At 41.2% G+C, this 23667-nt stretch overlaps 1 protein-coding gene across 2 annotated transcripts; it reads left to right on the forward strand.

The window, feature by feature from the left end:
- The first annotated feature begins 4466 nt into the window (after positions 1-4466).
- YBX1 (Y-box binding protein 1) lies at positions 4467-23667 on the forward strand. 2 transcript variants are annotated; one of them, XM_074334539.2, is made up of 8 exons: positions 4468-4781; positions 5462-5525; positions 15674-15707; positions 18415-18504; positions 18807-19109; positions 19385-19467; positions 22236-22501; positions 23291-23667. In XM_074334539.2, exons 1-7 carry the CDS (start codon positions 4616-4618, stop codon positions 22468-22470), a joined length of 975 nt encoding a protein of 324 aa, XP_074190640.1. In that variant the 5' UTR covers positions 4468-4615; the 3' UTR covers positions 22471-22501; positions 23291-23667. The 2 variants fall into 2 exon arrangements, with proteins under 2 accessions (XP_074190641.1, XP_074190640.1); XM_074334540.2 differs by lacking the exon at positions 18415-18504 and having other exon boundaries at positions 4467-4781.

Consider the following 23667-nt stretch of genomic DNA (forward strand, 5'->3'; position numbering starts at 1 on the left):
TTTGTATGTGTATTGTTTTTCAGCGGTTGTAATGGTAGCTCCATCTCCTCACGCCTTAGCTCCTGGTGCAAGGCCAGCGTGGACCAGAGCCAAGCCCTTGCTATGTATAGTGGAATGCCTCAGATTTGCGAGCCGTTATAGCAGTCCCCTCGTACAAGTTGATTGAGCAAAGAAGGCAAAGCCCCAGGGCCTCAGAATGATGTATTCCAAGGATGTTCCCAGTAGGTTCAGTTTAGTTAGTTCTGGAGTCTGCAGGCAAAGGGTTACTAACTTGGGATATTTTTGGATGGGAGACCATTTGGTAGAATGGGTCTCGATCACGACAAAGTGGGAATAGTGTAGTCCAAAATCTTGGTTTGAATCTGGGGTCATTTTTTTTTTTAAACAGTTGAGGTCTTGAGAAGTTCACTGTCCCATTCAGAGCCCCAGTATCCTCATCTATAAAATGTGGACAATAATACCTATATACTACATAATACTGTTGAAAGGCTCAAATAAGAGGATGGACATGAGGGTAACTTGTAAACACTAATATGCCTTGGAAAATGTTTTGAAAGGAATAACCCGACGTAAAAAGATCCCTTGAGTATAATATTCAAGAGGTATAGAGAGTTCCCTAGTGTTCCTTTCATGAGACAATTTCTATGTCCTCCCATTTCTCCTTTCTCCTGGTTGATGGACAGTTGACTCATAACCACTAGCAGCAGGCCACTGCAGCAGCAGAGATAGCAGAGAGCTGAATTTTATGAAAATAGAACCTGGTTAAAAGTGTCGTTTCAGTGTATTGGGAGACAAGGGAGACGGTGAGCTATACAAGAGCCCTATAGTATAGGTATTTGCAACTCTGTAGCTAAGTAAACATGGTTCAGGGGACGCACTGAAAAACTGACCAAGGAACCAAACAGGATGGAATTAAAGATAGGAAGGAGGATGAGCAGCTGGGATTGGAGTTGACCTTCTTGTGATGGGCCATTCAGTTGAATTCAGTGACACTTGGCACCTGCATTCTATGCCAGTCTCTGTCCTGGACATTGGAGCTGCAAAGATGAGTCAGATGTGGCCCATGCTTGTGACAGGAGATAGGCACAGTTTCAATACCATGCGATGAGTATTAGAATGTGAGCCCTAATGAGGACAGGGATTTTGGTCAGGTTTTTTTTCATTTTTCGGTTGTGTTTTTTTCTTTTTTTTTTACTGTGTCCTCAGCACCTAGAAGAGGTAAGCATCTAGTACCTAGTAACTGCTTAATAAACATTTGTTGTGTGAATGGTAATGGTATGTACAAGGTGCTATGGGAGCAGAGTGGCGAGACCAGGACTAAGAGAAGAGGTAACATTTGAGGTAAATATTGCCAGATTGGCTGGAATTAGCCAGGAGATAAGGGAGGGGGGGACTTTCCAGGAAGAGGGAACTGTGTTCCTGGGCCAGTCTGTCAGAGATGGGGACAAAGGTAAAAGTGATTTTGCAAAGGAGATTCTTGAAATGAACCCCCCTTGCCTTTCACATCACTTTGTAAAGGTAGGCACTGGAGTTGTCTGAACTGTGGTCACCATGCTGGGCAGTGTGCACTCAGGGTAGCAGGGGGTCTAGCAGAACTGTGGAGCAGAGAGCTCCCACCTTGGAACAGGAGACGCATTTTAACATAAACTGATTGTCCTGCAGTGCTTCAGTACCATCTCTGCAGTGGTAGAGAGGTGGCCACAAGGAAACTAGTAGGAAAGAGCTCATCTTTATGTCCACTTAGCAGGAGACAGCTTAGTGGAGTAATTGGATGAGTAACTAATGATACTTTTAAGTAACATTATAAAGACAAATGTTACAGAATTTATATTTCTGCTTGAGAAGCCATCCCTTCAAAGCAGTTATTAATACATAGGGAAGGTTGCTCACTTATTCTCAGGTGCTGCTGTCATTATTGTCTTTCTAACTCCACTTTGGGAAAAAGCTTGCAAGCCTATAGGGGCACACTGTCCTCAGTGTTGGCAGAACTGCCTTTTGCAGTTTCTTCTTAGCAGTCAAAAGTCATCTGGAGCTGGCACAGATGAATAGCAGCTCTAGGTTCCACCTAATTCTCTCCATACACATTGTTGCCGCAAGCCTTTTTTCACCTGGATTACTGGCACAGTTGCGCAGATGACCTCTCTGCTGCCTGTACCTTCTCCAATCCCTTTTCTACACCATCTCATTTATTTAACAAATTTATTAAGATACTGTGTGTCAGGTATTATGCTAGGTGCTCCAGGAATTCATAGTCTGGCTGGGAAGATTTATTTAGTGCAATTCAGTGTTAGGATAGGAGAGTCTTGTCACCTAATAGCATCTCAGGCAAGACCTAAAGGATAGAGTTAAGCAGGCAAAGGAGAAAGGAAAGAGGAAGTGTTACAAGTAGAGGGAATAGTATGTGATAGCCCAACGGCTAAAATCACCTGGAAGGTTGGGCAAAGAAGTGAAAGACAAGTGGGGAGTAAGTTTAGAGAAGTCATACGGAGTCCTATAAACCACATTAAGGCATTTGGACAATCCTAAGGGTAGTGGTAGTCACTGAAAGATTTTAGGTAAAACAGTGTCATAATCAGATGTTTTCAAAAGAACACTCTGGATGTTGTGGTGGGGAATATCAGAGTAAGAAAGCGGTAGAGAGACCAGCTAGGAGTGCTCTAAGCCAGGTGTCAGCAAACTACAGTTGGCAGGCCCTCTCACTGTGTTTTCCAATGGCATATAGCTAAGAATAAGAATGGTTTTTAAATGTTTAAACAGTTGAAACAGTCCAAAGAATACTTTGTGACATGTAAAAATTACATGAATTTCAAATTTTAGTGTCCATAGTTTGGAACAGGGGAACCTGTTTACTGACTGTCAGTGGCTGATTACAGGCTCTAAGGTTGAGTAGTTGAGACAGAATTGTCTGGCCTGCAAAGCTTAAAGTACATATTATTTGGCCCTTACAGAAAGTTTGCCTGCTTCTGCTCTAAGTAATAGTTGATAATGGCCTACACTACAGTAGGGCAGTAGGAATGACAGGATTAGAGGTTTTTAGGACTGATTCACTGATGCCTTTAGGAAGTGGAATTGACAGGCCTAGATGATACTGGTAGGGTTAAGGACTGTTGCACTAGCCTGTTTTCCCTACGACTTCCATTTTTGCCCCCCTACAACCCATTCTCCACTCAGCAGCCATTAAAAAAATTATGACACTCCCTACTTACAACTCTAAATTACCCTTATCACTATTGCCCTTAGGATAAATTTCAAATAAAATCCCAGTTTGACCCAGCCTACCTCTATAACACAATGTCTTCATTCTAGTCTTACTGGACTACGTTACTTGCATTTCCCCCAGACCCCATCTCTTGTCTCTCGGCCTTTGCATAAACTTCCACGTGCCTGGAGTCAGCACTCCGCCTTCTTCTACCTTTACTCCCAAATTGCTTTGTGCTTTTGCAACGCTGTGGTGTTGCGAGTTTAAATTTCTGCTTTCATCCCCAGACTGAATTTAAGGCAGAATCTGGTGCACTAGTCCATTCCCAGCAGATAGTAGACGCTTACTAAACAACGAATGAAGGACTTCAGCTACAGCATGTGGCAGCCTCAAGTATAGATCGTTTGTGAAACATGGATAGTAATCCTTATTTCACGTGACTGTTAGAATAAAACGCAAGAAAAATGCCTAGCTTGCTCAATAAACGTGATTTGAGATTAAATCTGATTTGCGGCCAATAGAAAAAGACCTGAATATTTAACAAGACAATTCTTACATGCTTGGTAATATGGATGGGAAGACAGGTCCCCATGGAGTACGCCCCCGCCCTCCGTCCTAAAAATGCTGAGCAGGGGCAGCCTGAGAAGCCTGCGTGGTCCCTCGAAGATGACCGCTCCGCCGAAAACGGACACTCCTTGAATGCATACGTTTAAGTCTGGTCCAGAAACACTCGGCTGTGCCGCGAGTAGCACGGCCATTGTAGAATGCAGGCTCTATCCACAGTAACTGCCTGAGGTCACAAGGACCATATTTGGAGCAGGAAGGGAGGGAGGCCTTCTTTCCACATGGAGCTAAGGTGTCGACGGGGCCCCTTTCAAGCTCCCGGTTCCGGCCGGGTAATCCTGGCTCAAGCGTTTGGCCGTGCCTTTCCTACCACCAGGATACAATCCTGGATGTATGGCCCGCCTGCCCAGGCTGCAGCGTAGTGAAAGTCACGTTCTCTCTGCCCGTCCTCTCGGTACTCTATGGTTCTCGTGGCGACTCTACTCTAATTCTAGTTCCGGTCTCTATGGCGGCGGCGGCGGAGGCAGGAACGGTTGTAGGTCGGCCAAATTAGCCGCCTAAGAGCCAATGAAAGTGCAGGAGTGATAAAGTATTAGCCAATAGAAGTCAGCAATTGGGGTCAGGTGGCAAGATTGACAGCACTCCTGGCCAGTGAGCGATGCTTAGGGCGGGTCGATCTCAAGGCTTATCCCGCCCGTCCCGCCATTCTCGCTAGTTCGATCGGTAGCGGGAGCGGAGAGCGGACCCCAGAGAGCCCTGAGCAGCCCCACCGCCGCCGCCGGCCTAGTTACCATCACACCCCGGGAGGAGCCGCAGCTGCCGCAGCCGGCCCCAGTCACCATCACCGCAATCATGAGCAGCGAGGCCGAGACCCAGCAGCCGCCCGCCGCCCCCCCCGCCGCCCCCGCCCTCAGCGCTGCCGACACCAAGCCCGGCACCACGGGCAGCGGCGCAGGGAGCGGCGGCCCGGGCGGCCTTACATCGGCGGCGCCTGCCGGCGGGGACAAGAAGGTCATCGGTAAGGGCCGGAAAGGGGCGGGGGTTGGGCCGTAGGAAAGCCTGGCGGTGGAACCGTTACCCGAAGCGGGGCGAGCCGGCGGGCGCGCGGCCGGCGGGGACCGACTCGGCGGCGCGGCTGCCCCTCCCCCAGGCCCGCGCCTTCGCGGACGCCGGCTCGCGTGCCCGGCAGGCGCGCACGCGCCAGCTCCCGCGCCCCTGTGGACCCCGCGCAGCCGCGCGCCCCTCCCCCCGTGCAGCCGCGCGTAGTTGACCGCGTGTGCAGCAGGGTCTTTCCCCTCCCCGCTGGCCGCGTGCGCCCGGGCCCGCACGCCGTTGTTTCGTTCCCCCACCCTCTCCCTTCCGCGTGTACCCTGAGGGCGCGGCGAGTCGCCTACGCAGGCCGGAGTGGGCTGGGCTGCTTCCCCTTCCCTCACGTGCTCTCCGCCCGGCTGCCGCGCCCGCCGCCGGCTGTCTACGCGCGCACCCAGCTTGGGCCTGCGACCCTGGCCCTGGTGCCTTGAGCTCACCCACGTGGACCGCGGAGGCGCGGTGGGGGCCGGAGCGTGGCCAGGCGAGCTGGCTCTGAAGAAAAAGGCTGTCAGGTGGCGGCGGGGAAACGCTCGAGGGACCGGATGCTGAAGCGTGGCGGTTTTAAAAAAGGATGTCTGGTAATTGTGAGTTTTTTTTTTCTCCTTCCAGCAACGAAGGTTTTGGGAACAGTAAAATGGTTCAATGTAAGAAACGGATATGGTTTCATCAACAGGTGAGCTGACCGTCCTACCTCTTGCACGTTCCGCTCGCAGCTGCAGGCTTTGCGGACTTGGGATTGTTGAAGCATGCGTCGGTTGCTCCCTCTGGTGTGGTAGTGGGTTTTTGTTTTCCTGGATGACTGAAGAAATTAGTGCATCTAGAGATTGTCTTTGTTTTGCATCTAAATATTGATCTGAAGCTAACGTAAAAGGCTTGTTATGGTACAAAGCAATGTAAAAGGCGTGCGGATTAAGCGAGCCGTCTCCTCTAACAGGGCAGACTGAGAAAACTAAGCTCTAGTGTGATGCTGTGAGACTCGGTGCCCACCACATTTTTATCCTTGCCATCTTACACGTTGTTGAAATTGGTATTTAAAATGTGACCCATTGATGGCATATAGATCCGTGATGACATTGTTCTTCGTATTGGAAGGCAAAGTGACAGACTGCAGTTTTTAGGATTAACGCGTGGAGTTGTTTATAATAGTGATGGTAAGGTGCAGTGTATTCACAGGACTCTTCGTGGTGGTCTCCCTTGTGAGCCGGGCATCATTTTCAAGATGGCTGCCAAGGCTAGTAGTGCAGTTGCATGGGTGTAGAGGCACTGTGCATGCTAATGGTAATATTGGCCTTACAGGTGTGATAACGGTCATCTCAGCGTTTTCTTACATTCTTACTTTAGAAGGTATTAAACAACTAGAGGTTTAAAAGAACACATAACAAGTAAGAAGTAATACCGAATGTGAAATGGACACTACTGCAGGGAAATTAAATGGGCAACCTCAAGCTTAAAGAGAGACATAATTGTTTGAAAACCCGTTTATTGTAGGGGGGGCAAAAGAGATTGTAAGCATCTGATGGTCTGTTTTTACAATATTTGCAGTTGGGGGGGAACATTTTGTTTCTTCCAAAATCTTCAGGAATTTGCCATCTGTTCTTACACTGTCTGCCTTCCTGACAGGCCAAGGCTACACTTTCCATCAGTTTTTTGATGATGGGTTACTACTAGTGAGGAAGGGAATGCTTTGGTGCTTGTATTTGAACGCTTTTTAGTTGATTGAGCTCTGAATTTGTTAGCATTTAAGTTAGTATTTCCATCTAACTGGCTTAACCCTTAAAATAGTGGTTTTTGAATTGAAGTGTGCTTAACTTTGGAAGGGTGTTAAAATGCAAATTCTTCAGCTCTTCTTTCCTGGCTTGGATTCATTGGGGTGATCTGGGGTACATTTTTAACAAGAATGTCAGGTGGTCATGGCTTGTGGATCATACCTTGAAAAACATTGCTTTTAACCTTGACACAATGTAATCATAGGATATCTCGGGTAGGAAGGAATGTAATTTGCAGCTTTTTCAGTGGTTAGAACCGTAGTCTGTGTGTGCTTTAAAAATTGTAGCATGTGCCTTCTCTCTTGCTGTATTTTGTTAAATGGACATAGGTTGTGATATTTTTGAAGTGGACAATTGATAACCCAAGATGAAAGAGTAGTTCTTTACATACTCAAAATTTTTATGCGATGTCATTACTTGAATATCTCTGTTCTGACTTGCAATCAACTCAACTGGTCATCTTCCAGGACAAATTAAATGTAAATTGGCTTTTTATGATCCTTTGTTTGGACTGTCCAGACAGACCTCAACTATTTTGTCAAATTAACTGGTTCAAACGTGCTTTATATTTCTAAAGTGGTCATTTCAATGATTCTGACTTTTGAGAAAGACACTAAAATCTGACTGCAGTTACGTCCAGGAGGGTTTTGCCTTAAATGTCTTAAAGACCTATATTTCTGGGAGTTAGCAGTTCAGGGTTCTCTATATAGCTAAGGCTGGAGACACCTTGGGGGGGCGGGGTTGACACACACGACACCACGTGCTTTTGTCTATAAAGGAGTAGGTGCAGTGTTTGGGATTATTGCCGTGCATCTCTTGGGTTCTATGATTATATGTTCTAGGTTCTTAAGATTTTTATAATTAAAATAAAAGGCTTTTATGTAATTTTTTTGCCTTTAAAGAAATGTATTTTCATTGTAAACATTTATGTCAGTCTAAATTATTGTGTATTATAATCATTGGTACAGCTTTGTTAGAATTACTATTTAAAGGGTTTTTTCCTTATCTTAATTGTATAAAAGGTGGTAAATAAGAGAGCTTTTTTTAAACAGCAAAATTTTTTACTTTATTTTGTTAGGCTGTGAAATCTAGGAATTCTGAGAAATTCATTGTTATTCTTTGTGTGCTGAATCTGCAAAATAATAATTGGATTATGTGACTAGAAGGGTTTATTAGCCCCTAAAAGTTATTTTGCATTTTACTATGAAAAACTTCATTCAAAACTGTTGAAAGTACCATTGAAGGATGATACATGAAGGATGCCACAGAGGTCAATGGTTTCAGGATTTGAATCTCTGCTTTTTTAAACCTGGTTTTGTCTTTTGCTTCCAGCTGTTGTGGATTAATCCATGCTCACCAAACTAAAAAGGTGGGCATAAGTCAGTAACAATTTATTTTTCAATGAGGCATGCATCTTTTGATCAGAACAGGAATACTTTTCTGTTCTCCAGAGTATTTAAAATGCTAAATTAATTAATCATTCTAAGTTTTGTGGGTAGGTAAGGAATTTGGAGCCAAGAGAATTGAATAAGCAGAGGTCGCAAACTGGTGACTTAGTAGCAAAATCTTCCCCTCGGTGTTTTGTTTGGACCAGTAATAGTGTCTTAAAAAGAATTGGAATTAATTACTGACATTTAAAAATTCAGGAGGTAACACCAAAAATACCCAGGTTTTTAATTAATTTATTTTTTAAGACCTGAATTTTAGCTTTAGGGCATATAGTCCCATATAAATAAAAATTCAGCTGGCTATGAATATTATCACCACCTATAAGTGGAGCATATAGTCTCTTTATCAGTCTGTCAGGTTTAGTTTTCTCCTATTGATTTGCCCTCCTGCCTGGCTTCTGTATATGCATTTGAGTTTATTACCGATCATCTAGGAAGATGTATAGGAAGCCTACCAGGGGAACAGCTTAGCTACCCCTTTACAGAAATACTTGGTCATGGCTGTGAGGTTACGTCTTTGGCGGTGCTGGTGCTGGTTATGTGTTAGCCATGATCTGAAGTTGCAGAAGTCGTCCAGCGTTCATTCGCCAAGTCAGTGATCAGTAAGATCTTTTCATCTTAAAATCTAGAATAGAGAGTTAGTGTATTCACCTTATGTTTTCCTCCTAGTGCTGGAACTGTAATTGCTGGGTTTCCTACCCTCCATTCTCAGCCCTTGGAAGCATCTACAATCTAGCTCACATAAAGCAGGAACAATGGTAGAAAATAATGTGTGAAATAGGAGTGTGCCTGCTAGGTGTGCAGAGTGTTTTAATAGAGAACAAATAAAATGATAAGTGCGGTTTGTGATCTTAGAGCCATCTGCAGGACTTAGAAATTGGTGTTTGGATACTTTGGGTTATGGGACATATAGTTGATAAATCCTGGAGCTTTTATAACCAATGGATCATAAATTAATTTCATGTATTTGGGCAAATCAAGCTGTTAAAATGGCTTCGTGTGATAATCTGCAGTAAGATAATAGCGTAAGAGTATTTGGTTTGGGCTGGATAAGCTTGTATGGTAGGTCTCATTTAAGGTAGTGTTGCGGATTAGCAAAAAAAAGTTTTCCTAAAATTTTAGGTTATCGTCCTTTTTGAAATCTGGGTAGATTTTAGTAGTATAGTTTAGTGATGGCTACGTGTTTTTGCCTTCGTCGTGCTACCTTAGGAACTGTTGAAGAGGGTTCTATTTTCTTTAAATCCCAGCAGGATTTCTTTTTCCTTAGCAGTCTGCTAACTTAAAATGGTATCCCTTTTTCTTCTTCAGCCTCTTGATATCTGTGTGGTTCCTTTTTGTTGAGGTCAGTACTATGTCATGTACTGAATGAATACTATTTTAATTTCTATTGGATAGCAGTTCTACAAACTGTACTGCAAGTGACATAATTATTTCAAGTGACAGCAATATGGAGGGACTTAGGTTTGGTTATAGTGTGTCTGTCCTTCACTAGGTTTTTAAAAAATGATATTTAGCAAACATTTAATAGTGTATAGTCCCCACTTTACAAATTAAGGCAACTTGCCTTAGTGTAGTTAGGAAAGGAATAGCCAATATTCCAGCTTTGGCACCATTGGTTCTAGTAAGGAACTCGGAACCACTGTGCTCTATGTACTGCTTGCTCTGTGTATCTGACTAGTATGACTTAATATAATATGCAGAAAATCATATTTCGCAATTCAACTGCTACATTGGATTGAATAGTAGTAGCCTTCTAGATTGAAATCCTTAAGGATAGGCCATGTCTTATTTTTATTTCTGGCACTTAGCACAGTGCCTGGCTGGCTAGCACAAGTAAATACTCAACTCTATTAAAGGAATGAATGAGACCTTTGGATTTCCTATCCTTTCATTATATATAGGCCCAGTGGTTTGTGACAGAAGAACTAATAGGATGGAATAATATGCAAGAATAGAATTTACAAAAGTAAAAAGTGGCAGTAATTACATTTTAATTTGAAAAGCTGGCTAGTATTAAGTGAACAGTAGGCACTCAAATATTTTTAAAAAGTTTTGAACACCTACCATGTTCCTATAGTGTGGGGGGGGCTAGATGAAAGAATGATAGCCTCTTGTCCTCAATGACTTGCTTGCCACCAGTGGGAAGGAGCTCATAAACTAGTTGGCTCTGTCTGTAACCTTGCGCCCTCAGTAAAGTATGATAAAGGCAGAAGTGTGTGTCTCGGTTCTCAGGCTATACCACAAAAGGTAAGGTGCAATGCTGGGGAGACCTGCATTCCCTTCTCATTACATCAGTGATAGCTACAGGTTAAAATGTGTTTCTTCATTAGCCATTTTGGTCATCTTATTTTAATTGCTGCTTTTCACTCTTCAGTAAGATCTCTGGTGGCCATGGCATGCATTTTTTCCGGTATTAATATAGATCAGGGGTCAACAAACGACCACTCACAGCTGTTTTTGTGTAGCTTGTGAGCTGAAAAGCATTTTTACGTTTTTAAAGGGTGTGTGTGTAGCAGAGTCATGGTTTAATTACATGGAAAAACTATTGCAGGTGAGGGTGTAGGAGTGCTTGTTAGTTGTCATTGTCCTCCCCCCAAATTGGAGAAACCATATGCTGTAACCTGCCTCTAAAGCTAAAGTGTAAGGATTTCCAAACTGGTCCTTTTGGAGTTCTCAACATAGTGAAGACCGAGGCTTGAGGGCTCACATCCTGCTGTGAGCAGATGACCACATGCTTCATTTTCTTCATTTGTGGCAAGGGGGTGGATAACAGCACCTCCCTCAGCATTGTGAGGATCAGGTGATAATACTAGTTAAAGCGCTTGGCACAGTGTCTGGGATGTAAACCCTTAGTAACGTGTGCTGTTATGTGTCTGGTTTAGTTTTCCTATTTTGCAGGTGAAGAAAAAGATGCAGTGAGGAGGAGGCAGCTTTCTAAGGTTATGCAGCTGTTAATAGTAGAATGGGGACTAAAAATCAGGTTTCCTGTTAGCAGTGCTATGAATTTCTGGGTAGTCATTTAACAAGTTGCAGCTGTACTGATTTAATGCTTCCAAACCATAGTATTCTATCTTGGCCAATACTGAATTTGTTGCTGTCAAATTTCTTCCTAAAATCCAGATACACTTTAGCCATGATACAGTTATCCCATCCCCTGTGGGTGCCTAAAATCGCAGATAGTATCAAACCCTACGTATACTATGTTTTTCACTATACAAACATACCTTTTCACTTAAGAGGCATTTGATGGCTTCTCTTTGGCATATCTGAATTGCCAGGATTGCTATTCTTGCACTTTGGGGCCATTATTATGTAGAATAAGAATTACATGAACACAAGCACTGTGATACCACAGCAGTGTATCGGGTAACCCAGACGACTACTAAGTAACTAATGGGTAGTATATACAGTGTGGATATGCTGGACAGAAAGGGGGGATTCCCCAGGTGGGATGGCATATGATTGCATCACACTACTTAGAACAGCACGCAATTTAAAATTACGAATTATTTCTGGAATTTTCCATTTAATATTTTCAGACTGCACAAAGGGAAACCATGGATAGGGGTGGCTACTGTATTTTTTAGTAGGCTGGTTTAGTGGCAAAAGAATAAATGAGTACTGTATTGTCTGGCATGACATCATTTATGAACCTGTATTGGTTTCTACGTACAGTCGTCCCTTACTATCCACGGGGGATTGGTTCCAGGACTCCCTGTAATACCAAAATCTGAGGATGCTTTTAAGTCCCATATGTAAATGGAGTGGTGTTTGCATATAACCTATGTACATCCTCCCAATACTTCAAATCATCTCTAGATTACCTATAGCACCTAATGCAGTCATGTGCCATATAGATGGATAGACTGCATATACTGTTTCCCCGAAAATAAGACCTAGACAGACCATCAACCCTAATGCGTCTTTTGGAGCAAAAAATTAATATAAAGACCGGGTCTTATTTTCTGGGAAACTTGGTAAAACAGTGGACTCATAACTTTATAATGGAGCTGGAAAATTCCTATCGCCTGGTGTCGTAGCTGTTGCAATGTCTTAGCACGAAAGTTACAAAAATCAACTAGACTGGTTGAGATGGCCAACAACTTGAACATGGGTGTGGATGAAGATGACACTGAGCAGCTTCTAGGTGTGATTCCTGAGAAATTGATTAATGAGGAGTTGTTGGAACAGGAACAAATAACAGAATAGGCAAGCGAAGAATCCTGCAGTAGGTAAAAAAGAACCCCCAAGAAAATTTAGTGAAGGGTTTAGCAGAAGCTTTTGCAGACCACAACAAGCTCCTTTAAAAGTTTGAAAATATGCCTACCCCCAAACACCGAAAGGTTTTCATTAATAGAAATGTTCATGGTGCATTGTCTGCTTATAAGCAACTCTGATGAAAAAAAAGAAAACCCACATATTTCTGAAGAATGACAACCTTCTCAAGAAGAGCCTCAGGCAGGTCCTTCAGAAGGTATTGTTATCATGAGATGACAGCTCCATGCATGTTATTTCCCATGAAGACCTTCCTTCCAATGGGACAAGATGTGGAGATAGAAGGCAGTAATATTATTGATCCTGACCCTGTGTAATAAAATTTTAAAGCTTATGAAATACGGATATAAAGAAAACATTTTTGTATAGAAAAGTTTATATAGTCAAGTAAGAAGGTTACAGTGAGCTGTTAATTCTTGAAGAAAACATTTTTAATTAGTGTCGCTTAAGTGTTGAGTGTTTATGGAGTCTGAGTAGTGTGCGGTAATGTCCAGGGGCCTTCACATTCACTCACCAACTCACCCAGAGCAACTTCCAGTGCTAAAAGCTCCGTTCATGGTAAGCGCCCTACCCAGGTATAGCATTTTTTTCAAAATCTTTTTACACTGTATTTTTATTGTACCTTTTCTGTGTTTAGATACACAGATAATTACCACCATTGTGTTTCAGTTGCCTGCACGGTAATATGTTGTACATGTTTGTAGCCTGGGTTTGTGTAAGTGTACTCTCTGTTTCCACTGTGGCAAAATCACCTGATGATGCATTTCTCAGAAATTATCCCCATTGTTAATCAACACATGACTGCACAACATAAATGCTATGCAAATAGTTGTTATCCTGTGTGTTTAGATAATAGAAGAAAAATGCCTGTATGTGTTCAGTATAGACAACCTCTGTAGGCTAAGCACATTGTACATACACATCAGCAACAACTTGAATACTTTTTTTCCCCTGAATATTTTTTGTCCACGATTAGTTGGATCCATGGATATGGAAGCTGCAGGTGCAGAGGGCTGTCTTTATCTACAGGCCCACAGAACATCTCCCTTAACTGGTTTCCAGGGGATGACGTTATCTTGTGTATTGCCTACTTGGTATTATTTTCAAGAGGATTGTCCTGACTAGATACGTGGTTTTGGTAAATTTTTCTAATACTCCTTTTACAACCCTGAAATAAAATTCATAGATAACTACTTTTATTTCTTTTTATTGCAGTGTGTGTTTTTGATATGTAAATACTTAGTTTTCAGCTCAGTTAGAAGAACTTGAAAGGCCCTGTGGTGGTTAGGACTGTTGAGACTCACTGTTCTAGATTTGGCCCACCTTTCCTATTTTTCTCTACCAATTTTCTAAATTACCAATTTTCTGTCCCCTTAGAACCTTAGGGCTTGAAATTAAATCGTGTTGGAGATGAAAACTAGTGATGGCTGTGGAACTGTTTGTGTGATGCCTATTTGACAGATGGACATTATAACCAGCCATTAATTCCCTAGGTGCACCTAATACTCACCTAGCTTGTAAGGTCAGTTTTCAATCACATGTCTTGAGTAGCTTTGTAGTGTTCTTGGGTTTGTGTGTGTTTTTGTTCTGAAGATTCAAAATTGTCCTGTTCCCGTAAATTTAAATATTCTCATGTTATGATACAAGCTGTATGTATTTGGTGCATGCATTTCTCCATGGATCAGCAAGGAGCCCACAGTTAGCTAGTCTAGTTCATATGTAACCTTTGTTCCTTCTGGCATTAAACACTAGAACTACTATTGAGCCCTTTCGCACTCTGATACACTAACAGCATGAAGAGGGTGGAGGAAGTCATTATAAAGGTCTGGAAATCTATTTCTCTTCCAGTGGTTCTTGCTTATATAGTACCATCACCTTTACCCCAATCTCCAAGTTAAAAACTCAAAACATTCTCTACTTCCCCCCTCCCATCTAACATCCATTTATCTACAGTTTTTCCCATTTTACCTCAAGGCAGATACCACATATACTGTCATACACAGTCCTGGTTTGGACTTCTGGAGTAGCTTTTTCTAACTAACTGGACACTCTTGGTGTCAAACTTGCCATAATAGCAGCCACTAGATTTTAATATCCAATAAATCTGTGGTGTCACATTCTAGTTCAACTTAAAGCCTTTGCTGGCTCCTCTACCTGCATGATGATTTAGCACCTGTTCTTTATCCTCCCACACAGCCTTATTGCTTATGCTCCAGCCAGTTTGAATTCAGCTTGCGTTGAATTTACTGGTTGGTTGCTGGTTCTACCCATGTCCATGGCCTTCTCTACCTGGAACATCTTTCTCATTTTCTAGTAAACTCCTTTTTAAGACCTAGGGTAAATGTTGCCTTCGTTAACAACTACTTTTAAAGTTCTGGAGTAAATACTGCAACTATATTTATCAACAGTTTGACTAGAGTAAGGATTGATGTAAAATGGTGTCTAATACGAAGTGACGGGGTTGTGTGTGCTAGTGAAAAAAGGCTTGTTCATCTTCACCTTAGTTTTCCAGTATAATGCTTGCCAAATGAATGATGTGGGTGCCTGTTGGTGGTGTCCATGTTTGCACTTCACTGTGGTCTTTAAAAAAAAAATTAGTACTTTATTTTTAAGATCAGTTTTAGGTTCATGACAATATTGAGCAGAAAACAGTTCCCATATACCCCATAGCATACGTGCATGAAGTCCCCCACTATCCTGCTGCAAAGTGATACTTTGTTACAGTTTATTAATCTACATGGACACATTATTATCAGCTATAGTTCACATCATAGTTTACATTAGAACTCACTCCTGGTGTGCGTTCTGTGGGGGTTTTAGTGGTCATTTTTATGACCTCAAGGAGAGTTGGGCATTGGAAATAGTGAAGAGGAAATGATTGAGGATGAAGAAAGAAAGAAGAAAGCTAGTAATATGGAAGGAAATATTTGTGGTCTCCTACCGTGCTCTAGAGGTAAGAGTGGGGTGTGCTGGAACAGTGGTGATATTTAGTAGGACAAGGCGTGACAGTAGATGTTGCTGGTCACTTACCCTCTTAATGGCTTAGTAGGTCACTGGTTTCTTAAATTTTGTTTTATCGTTCTATAGGTGGTGAGGTTAACAACTGTTGGCGACTGCTTAGTCTTTAAAGCAGAAATTGTAGTGGCTTTTACTAGCTTTGTTTTCTTTGTTTCGATTTTTCAAGTTTCCTAATGGCTGGTTGGCAGCCAGAAAGTCTAAGAGTAGGAAAAATAGAGGGAGATGCATACAATGACCCAGAGGGTTCTTAATCTTTGGCAACATGAAATGTATTTCATTTTCTAACCTGTTCAACTTGATTCCCTGTCTTGCAGGAATGACACCAAGGAAGACGTATTTGTACACCAGGTGAGTGTATGTGGACATTGATACTTTCAGCTCAAGGTTTTGGGGAAGAAAAAGGGATGTTTTCCCCATCTTTTGTTCCTTACAAAAAGGTTGCTTGCTGAGTCCAACCACCAAGCAAGTTACTTAATTCCTACAAGAGTGGTGGCTGCATAAATATATACATTGAAACATTGTATTGGTAGGTTGCTAAATTAAGATAGCTGTTTCCTGTTGGTATTTTTGTTAATAGTTGTAGCTTTTTAAAATATTGAATCACTTAAGTCATTACAGTAAATTTTCAAACCTAATTTCAGATGAGTGAAAGATTTCCATTAACCTGAATTTGAACTAGTAACGCTGCCAAAAATACACAGAAACTCGAAGATGTTTTCAGATGCGGTTAGGTTTACCTTTGTGGTAAGGATAGATTACAGTAATCATGGGGGAGATAGTGCAAAGCTGCAAGATACTAATTTGAAGTGAATGCTAGAAAACTAGCAAAGTAACATAGGTCCTTCTATTTATTCTAAAGCACTTTGAATGGGTCAGGTATATTTTTACCTTTGGAGAATTTTGGCTGGCTTGGAAAATTTAGAAGTCCTCACTAATTTAAAGTTAAATGAAAAGGCGGTGTGGCAAAGTTGGCAATTACTCCGATAATTTTTAGATTGACTTCAGTGTTTTGAGGGGGAAAAAATAGGGTAGGTTCTACATGCTGAACTTTTCTCAAGTATCGTATGAGGACACTATTTTGAAAAATGCTTGAGCATTAAAGATTTTATTGTTAAAGTGAGCCACTGCACAGTGAACACTATTTTAGTGTCCCGTACATTATGTCACAGGCTCCATTGGATTTAGTTATCCTGACAGGTGTGCAGTGGGTGGGGTATATGTATATGTATACTTATGTGGTTTATTTTACGAAGACTATTGAAATATTGTCAGCTTGTATTTGAAAATCACTCTTAAGAACTTTTTAGCCACTTTTTTTTTTTTTACTGTAATCCAGACATCAAAAGACTAAAGTCAATTTCCAAACACACGTTTTTTCAGGCCTTTGTGAACTTGGATGGCAGCATACCACTTAAGAAGGGCTATCTTAGGTTGGTGCTTTGTAGCTCTCTTGAAGTGTCATACACAGCATTCACTGGCAATCAAGAGGGAGGGTAGGTCAGTTTCCAGTACACCCAAAACCCTACCGGGTAATCGAGGGTCAGATGTAAGTGTGGAAACATTTACATTCTAAACATAAGTACAGGACTGCTCAGACAAAACGTTGTTTTAAAACATGTTTCTTTTATAAAATTGAATGCCCACTCTCATGCATTCCTTATCTCCCTTCTTTGTGTTCAAAGGAATATGCAGACTTAGGAACAAAAGACAGCAAAGCCTGTCAGTCTTGCTGCCTATTAGCAACACTAAAGGAAGGGTTTGGGGAGATTGGGGAGGGGGTTGAAGATGCTGACTGAACTCGAGTGTGGGGATTTTAATTATCCATACTTATGCTATCCCCTATGACTGCAGGTAATTTAGACTTAGCTATATGTGAAAAGGTATGAAAACTTTGTGACAGTTTAGATGACAGATGAGATCAATTATTTGGCTGAGTATGTGTCACCCACTTGTACTGACCTATGGGGTTTCACCAATATGCTTTCCTCTTTATTTTGGAAGTGGTTTCAACATCTAGTTGTTTCTTGGGGACTTTGGCTGCTCAGGTCTTGGTGGTGTATCAAGGAGACTGCAGTTCTGGGCAACTTTGTTTAATCAGCTTCAGATTGTTGGTTGTCCTGCCTCCTTTGGAATGGAAATGCATGAGTGATCCTGTAATGGATACTGCTGTGAGGTAGTAGAATGAACATGGGATTTGGAGTCCCAAGACCTGGATTTAGAAAAGTCCTCACTCTGCCACTTACTTCTTGGTGTGACCTTGGGCAAGTCACCTAATTTCTTAAAGCCTGTTTTAATCTGTTAAAAAAAAAGGAGTGATAATACCTCACATCATCTGTCATAATGAGATTGAATAGGAAATATGTGAAAGAGCTTTGTAGATATTACGCACAATGTGAGGTGTTATTCTCCCCTTTTACTTTGTTGTAGCAGTCTGGAGAATAAAGTAAATGTGAGATTTATATTGTGGGCGCCAATAACCGACTGTCCCATGCAGTCAGATAATTTCAAAAGTGGCATAGTTAAACACGTGTATTGCATTTCCATTGAAGTATTATCACAGATAGGTACGAAGGGATTTTGGTTGACATTTGTAATTAAGTTTGATATAGTAGCACAGGGACAAAGTTGGTTTGGTCAACTTTGAAGCATGCAAAACTAAACTCGCCTGTCATCTAAACTGGCCCTATGTGGGGCTAGCTTCTACTAAGTGCAGTCTTTGGGGGATAGATGGAAATCCTCATTTTGTTCAAAGCTACATATAATGCTTTTGCTAAAAGCATTTAAAATATATACACATTGTGTCTTGTGTTAAATTACTTGTTTTAGTTTGGAAAATAGTGGTAAAATGCTGGGGCCTTGTAAGATTGGAGTATTTTGGTTGAGGTTGGGGGTAGCATTGGTCCTTGTTTTCCTTAATTTATTGATGGTTTGGTCTTATTTAAAGTTAATTTTAAGTGTGTCTCCAAGCTAAAATAATATTGACTCTGGTACATTTTAAATGAAAAAGCACATTATTCTCCCCTGTTAATCTATTTTTGGAATGTGATATTACTAGACTGCCATAAAGAAGAATAACCCCAGGAAGTACCTTCGCAGTGTAGGAGATGGAGAGACTGTGGAGTTTGATGTTGTTGAAGGAGAAAAGGTGAGGATGCTTTTTGTGTAAAGGTTTGACTTCAGTGTGGAAATGTTTTGGAGATCTCATCCACTAGGATGGTGGCTTTAATGTGGATGGATGGGTCCGGTGACTACATGAACACAACAAGTGCATCAAGCCTAATGTGCTGGCTGCAGTTAGAGGGCAATCTCTTCAGAACAGTGAGGAGCTAATATTTAATCATTTCTATGCACCCCTGGCCACATAGACTCTTTTTTATTTGCTTTGTGTAAATTTTGTTAAGTATACTTAATCCTATGGTCACTGTCAATATATGATGGCTTTTGTAGGGTGCGGAGGCAGCAAATGTTACAGGCCCTGGTGGAGTTCCAGTGCAAGGCAGTAAATATGCAGCAGACCGTAACCATTATAGGCGCTATCCACGTCGCAGGGGTCCTCCACGCAATTACCAGCAGAATTACCAGAACAGTGAGAGTGGGGAAAAGAATGAGGGATCGGAGAGCGCTCCCGAAGGCCAGGCCCAACAGCGCCGGCCCTACCGCAGGCGACGGTTCCCACCTTACTACATGCGGAGACCCTATGGGCGTCGACCACAGTATTCCAACCCTCCAGTGCAGGGAGAAGTGATGGAGGTAAGTTTCACCAAAAAGTAAAACGATCAACAGCATGTAGTAACTTTGGACAGTACTGCATTTTAAGCTTGTTCTTGCTGACTTCCCTTATATTGGAGCCATTAATCATGATGGGAAGCACTTTTTTAACAACCAAAAGGATTAAATTATAGTATAATCACAGTACTAGAGATGATTTTGTTTATTCTTAACTCCTGTATTCAGACTTTGCATTTTCTGGTTGGGTTTTTACTTGGTTGCTGACCCAGTCTGCTTAATTTCCATTGTCTTTTCAGGGTGCTGACAACCAGGGTGCAGGAGAACAAGGTAGACCAGTGAGACAGAATATGTATCGAGGCTATAGACCACGATTCCGCAGGTACGGTTTGTATTAAAATTTTTCCTGAGCCATGTTTTAGGACTTGGCATCATGCTTCTCCTGCAGTCTGTTGGAATCATTTTTCTGGTAACATCACATTTTCTTCCATCCGATACCTAAGAGGTGAACCTGAAGTCAGTTATTTTTGAGAATGTGTTCTGTGCATCTTTTTTGCTGGCACTGGTTAAAAACAGTTAGCATAAATGAGGTCTATTTTATACAGGGTTTTGTTTTTTTTCTGTAGTGAGGGTATGGAATTTCAAATATTCTGTCCTCGAACAGGTAAAAGAGTAGTTTAAACTGCATTATATTATATCTTTAAGATTTGCTTCTTTGAGAATTCAAAACGTGTAGCCAGGAATTTAATTCCCCCTCCCAAATGAGTAGTTAAATGACATATGCTGCCTATAATTAGGGGAGAAATCCTGAGTGGTGTAAGTCCAAGAGAAAATTGAAAGAAATCTGAGACAAGTATTAGCAGTTTTGTTGAAAAAGACACAGATGAGGTAGCAATAAGGAGAAAGTGTGAAGAAAGGATTTTTGCTTATGAGAAATAACAGTGTATTTGTAGACTGAAAAAAATGGAATAGAAGAAGACTTAAAAGTGACTGCTGAAACATGAATTAGGACTGGATTTTGTCCACAAGTAAGAAGTTGGTCTTTTACTCTGAACCATGGCTGTTTCTTGTGTAAGAAGCCAGAGTACTTGGGCATTGGTTTGTTAGTGGAGTCAAAAGGAGAAGTAAGAGGAGGTTTGGGGAATTTGGGACAAAGATTGTGAAATTTTCTCTAAAAGAGAAATAGAGGAAATCAAATAGTGATCACACATTTAAAATGTTAACCGTCATGGTTGCGTGTTTCCAGCATTTTGAGCAGCAGGCTCAGATTGAGCAGAGTTGGATTTGTCTGGCGTTTGTTTATCCAAATGAAGATGGTAGGGTTGGGGTTGATTATGGTTAATTGGTGACTTCGTATTGGGGGTAAAGAGGAGGGGAAAAGATTAGGGGGAGAGTTAGGGGCAGAACAGGTGATAGCGTTATAGGTCCTAGTAGAAATAAAGTATGGGAAAACAAGAAGAGAGAAACTGGGAAAATAGGGAGTGATTGGAGACTGGAATGCTTGAAATTGAGAAAACCCAGGTGGAAGACAACTAGATGGAAGGGAAAGAATCTAAAAGCCTAGATTATTTGGGGTTTTCATGATGAGTACAGCAGAAAAAGGAAAAGTAAATTGAACCATATAGCCTAACATAAGATTTGAAAGCTAGGGTTTTAGAAAGAAATGGGGAGAATTGACTTACCAGCCAGAGTAATAGGGGTGGAACAACCGCCACTTGGTGGCTGCAGGGGAAAGCCACAGCAATTTCGCCAAGACAGACCATGAGTTCTAAAACATGGGGAGGGGAGATTGGGGGCTTAACGGTGAAAATGGAATGTAGAGATCTAAATGGGAATTGGAGCCCATGATGACCAATTAAGTCAAAAATCTTGGTGTTTCTAGGGCTTTCTGGGATGCTGTTCATATGGATGGGGGGAGAGGCCAAGAAAAAATCACTGTTGTCAACATGTAGAATCACCAGCAAAAAAAATCATAGTATCTTCTCCTTGGCGATTAAGTTCTAATACTATCTTTGATCCTGGTATCTTTAATTTTAGGCCATTGAAGATAATTGCTGGAATGTTAACACTTGAACTTTTAGTCACCAAATTATGCAGCCATTACAACTTCCTTAATTCCAGGCATTTTTTCATCTCCCTTCCCCCCCCCCCCCCCCCCCCATAAAATTAGCAGTCACTCTCCATTTCCTTCTACCCCAGCCGCCGGCTACTGTTAATCTACTTTCTGTGTCTGCGTTTGCCCATTTTAGACATTTAATATAAATGGAAGTATGTAATATGTGGCTTTTTATGTCTAGCTTGTTTTCACTTAGCCTATTTTTAAAGTGCATCCAATTTGCAGTGTGTATCAATCAGTACTTGATTCTTTTTTATGGCCAAATTACACCCCATTGTATGGGTATCACATTTTGTTTCATTAATCAGTTGATGGACAATTGGGTTGTTTGCTTTTTTAAAAACTTTATTGTGAGTATTCTATTCTCTTGGATATAGACCTAGGAGTGGAATTGCTGGGTCGCATAGTAACTAACATTTTGAGGAGTTGCCAAGCTGCTTTCCAAAGCTGTTATACCATTTTATAGTCCCGTCAGCAGTGTCTGAGGTTCTAATTTCTCCACATCCTCACCAACACTAGTTATTTTTTGACCCTTGGATTATGGCCGTCTTAGTGGATATGAAGTGGTATTTCATGCGTTTCCCTAGTGACTGTGTACTTTCATTTATATGAAGAGGGCATCTTTGGTTGGATTTCCTACCTTTTTAGCAAGTGTTCATCTATTATATAAGTTAATAGTTGTCCCCAAACCTGGTTACCCGTTTAAAAGTGTTACTAAATGACAAAGTGTTGGTATTGTGCCACTTTTAAAATCATTTCATGGTTAATTTTCTAATGGATTATGCTATTGGTAAAAGTTTGCTAGTCCATAAACCAGTTTTAAATGCTCATCTTTTAGTTTATACTTCCAAGTCATTATACAAAGTCACCTCACTCAGTTTATGAAATATAGATCAAGTCTGCTCTTTTGTTTTGGCTAAATTACCTGCAGACCACTTGATAAACAGAAAAACCAGGTATGGTGTGTTAGCACGGGGGGGTGGGTTAAAGAAAGAAGGTTTCATCACTGCAGGTTTGAACAATGTTCATTCCAGGGGCCCTCCTCGCCAAAGACAGCCTAGAGAGGACGGCAATGAAGAAGATAAAGAAAACCAAGGAGATGAGACCCAAGGTCAGCAGCCACCTCAACGTCGGTACCGCCGTAACTTTAATTACCGACGCAGACGCCCAGAAAACCCTAAACCACAAGATGGCAAAGAGACAAAAGCAGCCGATCCACCAGCTGAGAATTCGTCCGCTCCCGAGGCTGAGCAGGGCGGGGCTGAGTAAATGCCGGCTTACCATCTCTACCATCATCCGGGTAAGTAACTTAGATGGCCTTTTGGCCTCTGAGCAGTCATGAGTAGTGTTCATTAATGCAAGAGAAAAAAGCCCAGTTCATGAGGTCAAGTAAGCCATTTTTACTTATAACTTCTTCCCAAATTAATCTTAAAATTACCTAAATATCCCATTTTGGTAATGACATATATCAGAGCCATACTTGGCCTTTTATCCACCTCAGTTCTAACAGCTGGAGGCCTATCTTAACATTGTATGTTGAATATTAGAGCTTTTTATGAACTTTCTGGACGTTCTGTGATTTCACCAGTAAGCTGAGGAGGGTCTTGGTAACCTTGTCCTAAGAAGTATGTTAATTACATTGTGTTATTCTGCATTTTCAAAAAGACGTGGGATAACTAATAGAATTGATAAACCTAGATGATGATGACCAATATAGTCTCTTTAGGGAAAGTGGTGAGCTTGACATCATATTATCGATTCCAAAATTAAGGAATTCCTTTTTTACTTGATACTGAGAGGCATGTAATTGTTCTATTTTTGGAATTAGCACTTTTAGCCAGTGATGTTTTGGGGTTTTTTCCCCCCTATACTATTTTCTGCGTGGCAAAAGATCATCCAGAACCTACAAGTTAACGATTCTTGTCAAAGCAATGTCCTCCCGTCTGTTGTAAATCACTGTCTTAGGATAAACCAATATGAGATTTGTTAATGCCTTCCCTACTTAGCTAATGTGATCTAGAACAGTTTGGTATACTAAAAGAACATTGCAGTGAATTGTACAAGATAATATATTTTTTTTCTTTTGCAGTTTAGTCATCCAAGAAGAAATGAATATGAAATTCCAGCAATAAGAAATAAAAGATTGGAGCTAAAGACCTTAAGTGCTTGCTTTTTGCCCATTGACCAGATAACTAGAACTATCTGCATTATCTATGCAGCATGGGATTTTTATTATTTTTACCTAAAGACGTCTCTTTTTGGTAATGACAAACGTGTTTTTTAATAAAAAAAAAAAAAAGCCTGTTTTTTCTCAATACACCTTTAAAGGTTTTTAAATTGTTTCATATCTGGTCAAGCTGAGATTTTTAAGAACTTCATTTTTAATTTGTAATAAAAGTTTACAACTTGATTTTTTCAAAAAAGTCAACAAACTGCAAGCACCTGTTAATAAAGGTCTTAAATAAT

The sequence above is a fragment of the Rhinolophus sinicus genome, chromosome 14 (assembly GCF_057876585.1).
Source record: "Rhinolophus sinicus isolate RSI-liver-muscle chromosome 14, RSI-T2T, whole genome shotgun sequence".
Lineage (NCBI taxonomy): Eukaryota > Metazoa > Chordata > Mammalia > Chiroptera > Rhinolophidae > Rhinolophus > Rhinolophus sinicus.

Bases quoted from the DNA above. Each gene is read 5' to 3' on its own strand.
- YBX1 (XM_074334539.2), top strand. From the start codon at position 4,616: ATGAGCAGCGAGGCCGAGACCCAGCAGCCGCCCGCCGCCCCCCCCGCC. The intron at 15,708-18,414 runs GTGAGTGTATGT...TGATATTACTAG, and splicing joins AAGACGTATTTGTACACCAG to ACTGCCATAAAGAAGAATAA. The intron at 19,110-19,384 runs GTAAGTTTCACC...TTGTCTTTTCAG, and splicing joins TGCAGGGAGAAGTGATGGAG to GGTGCTGACAACCAGGGTGC.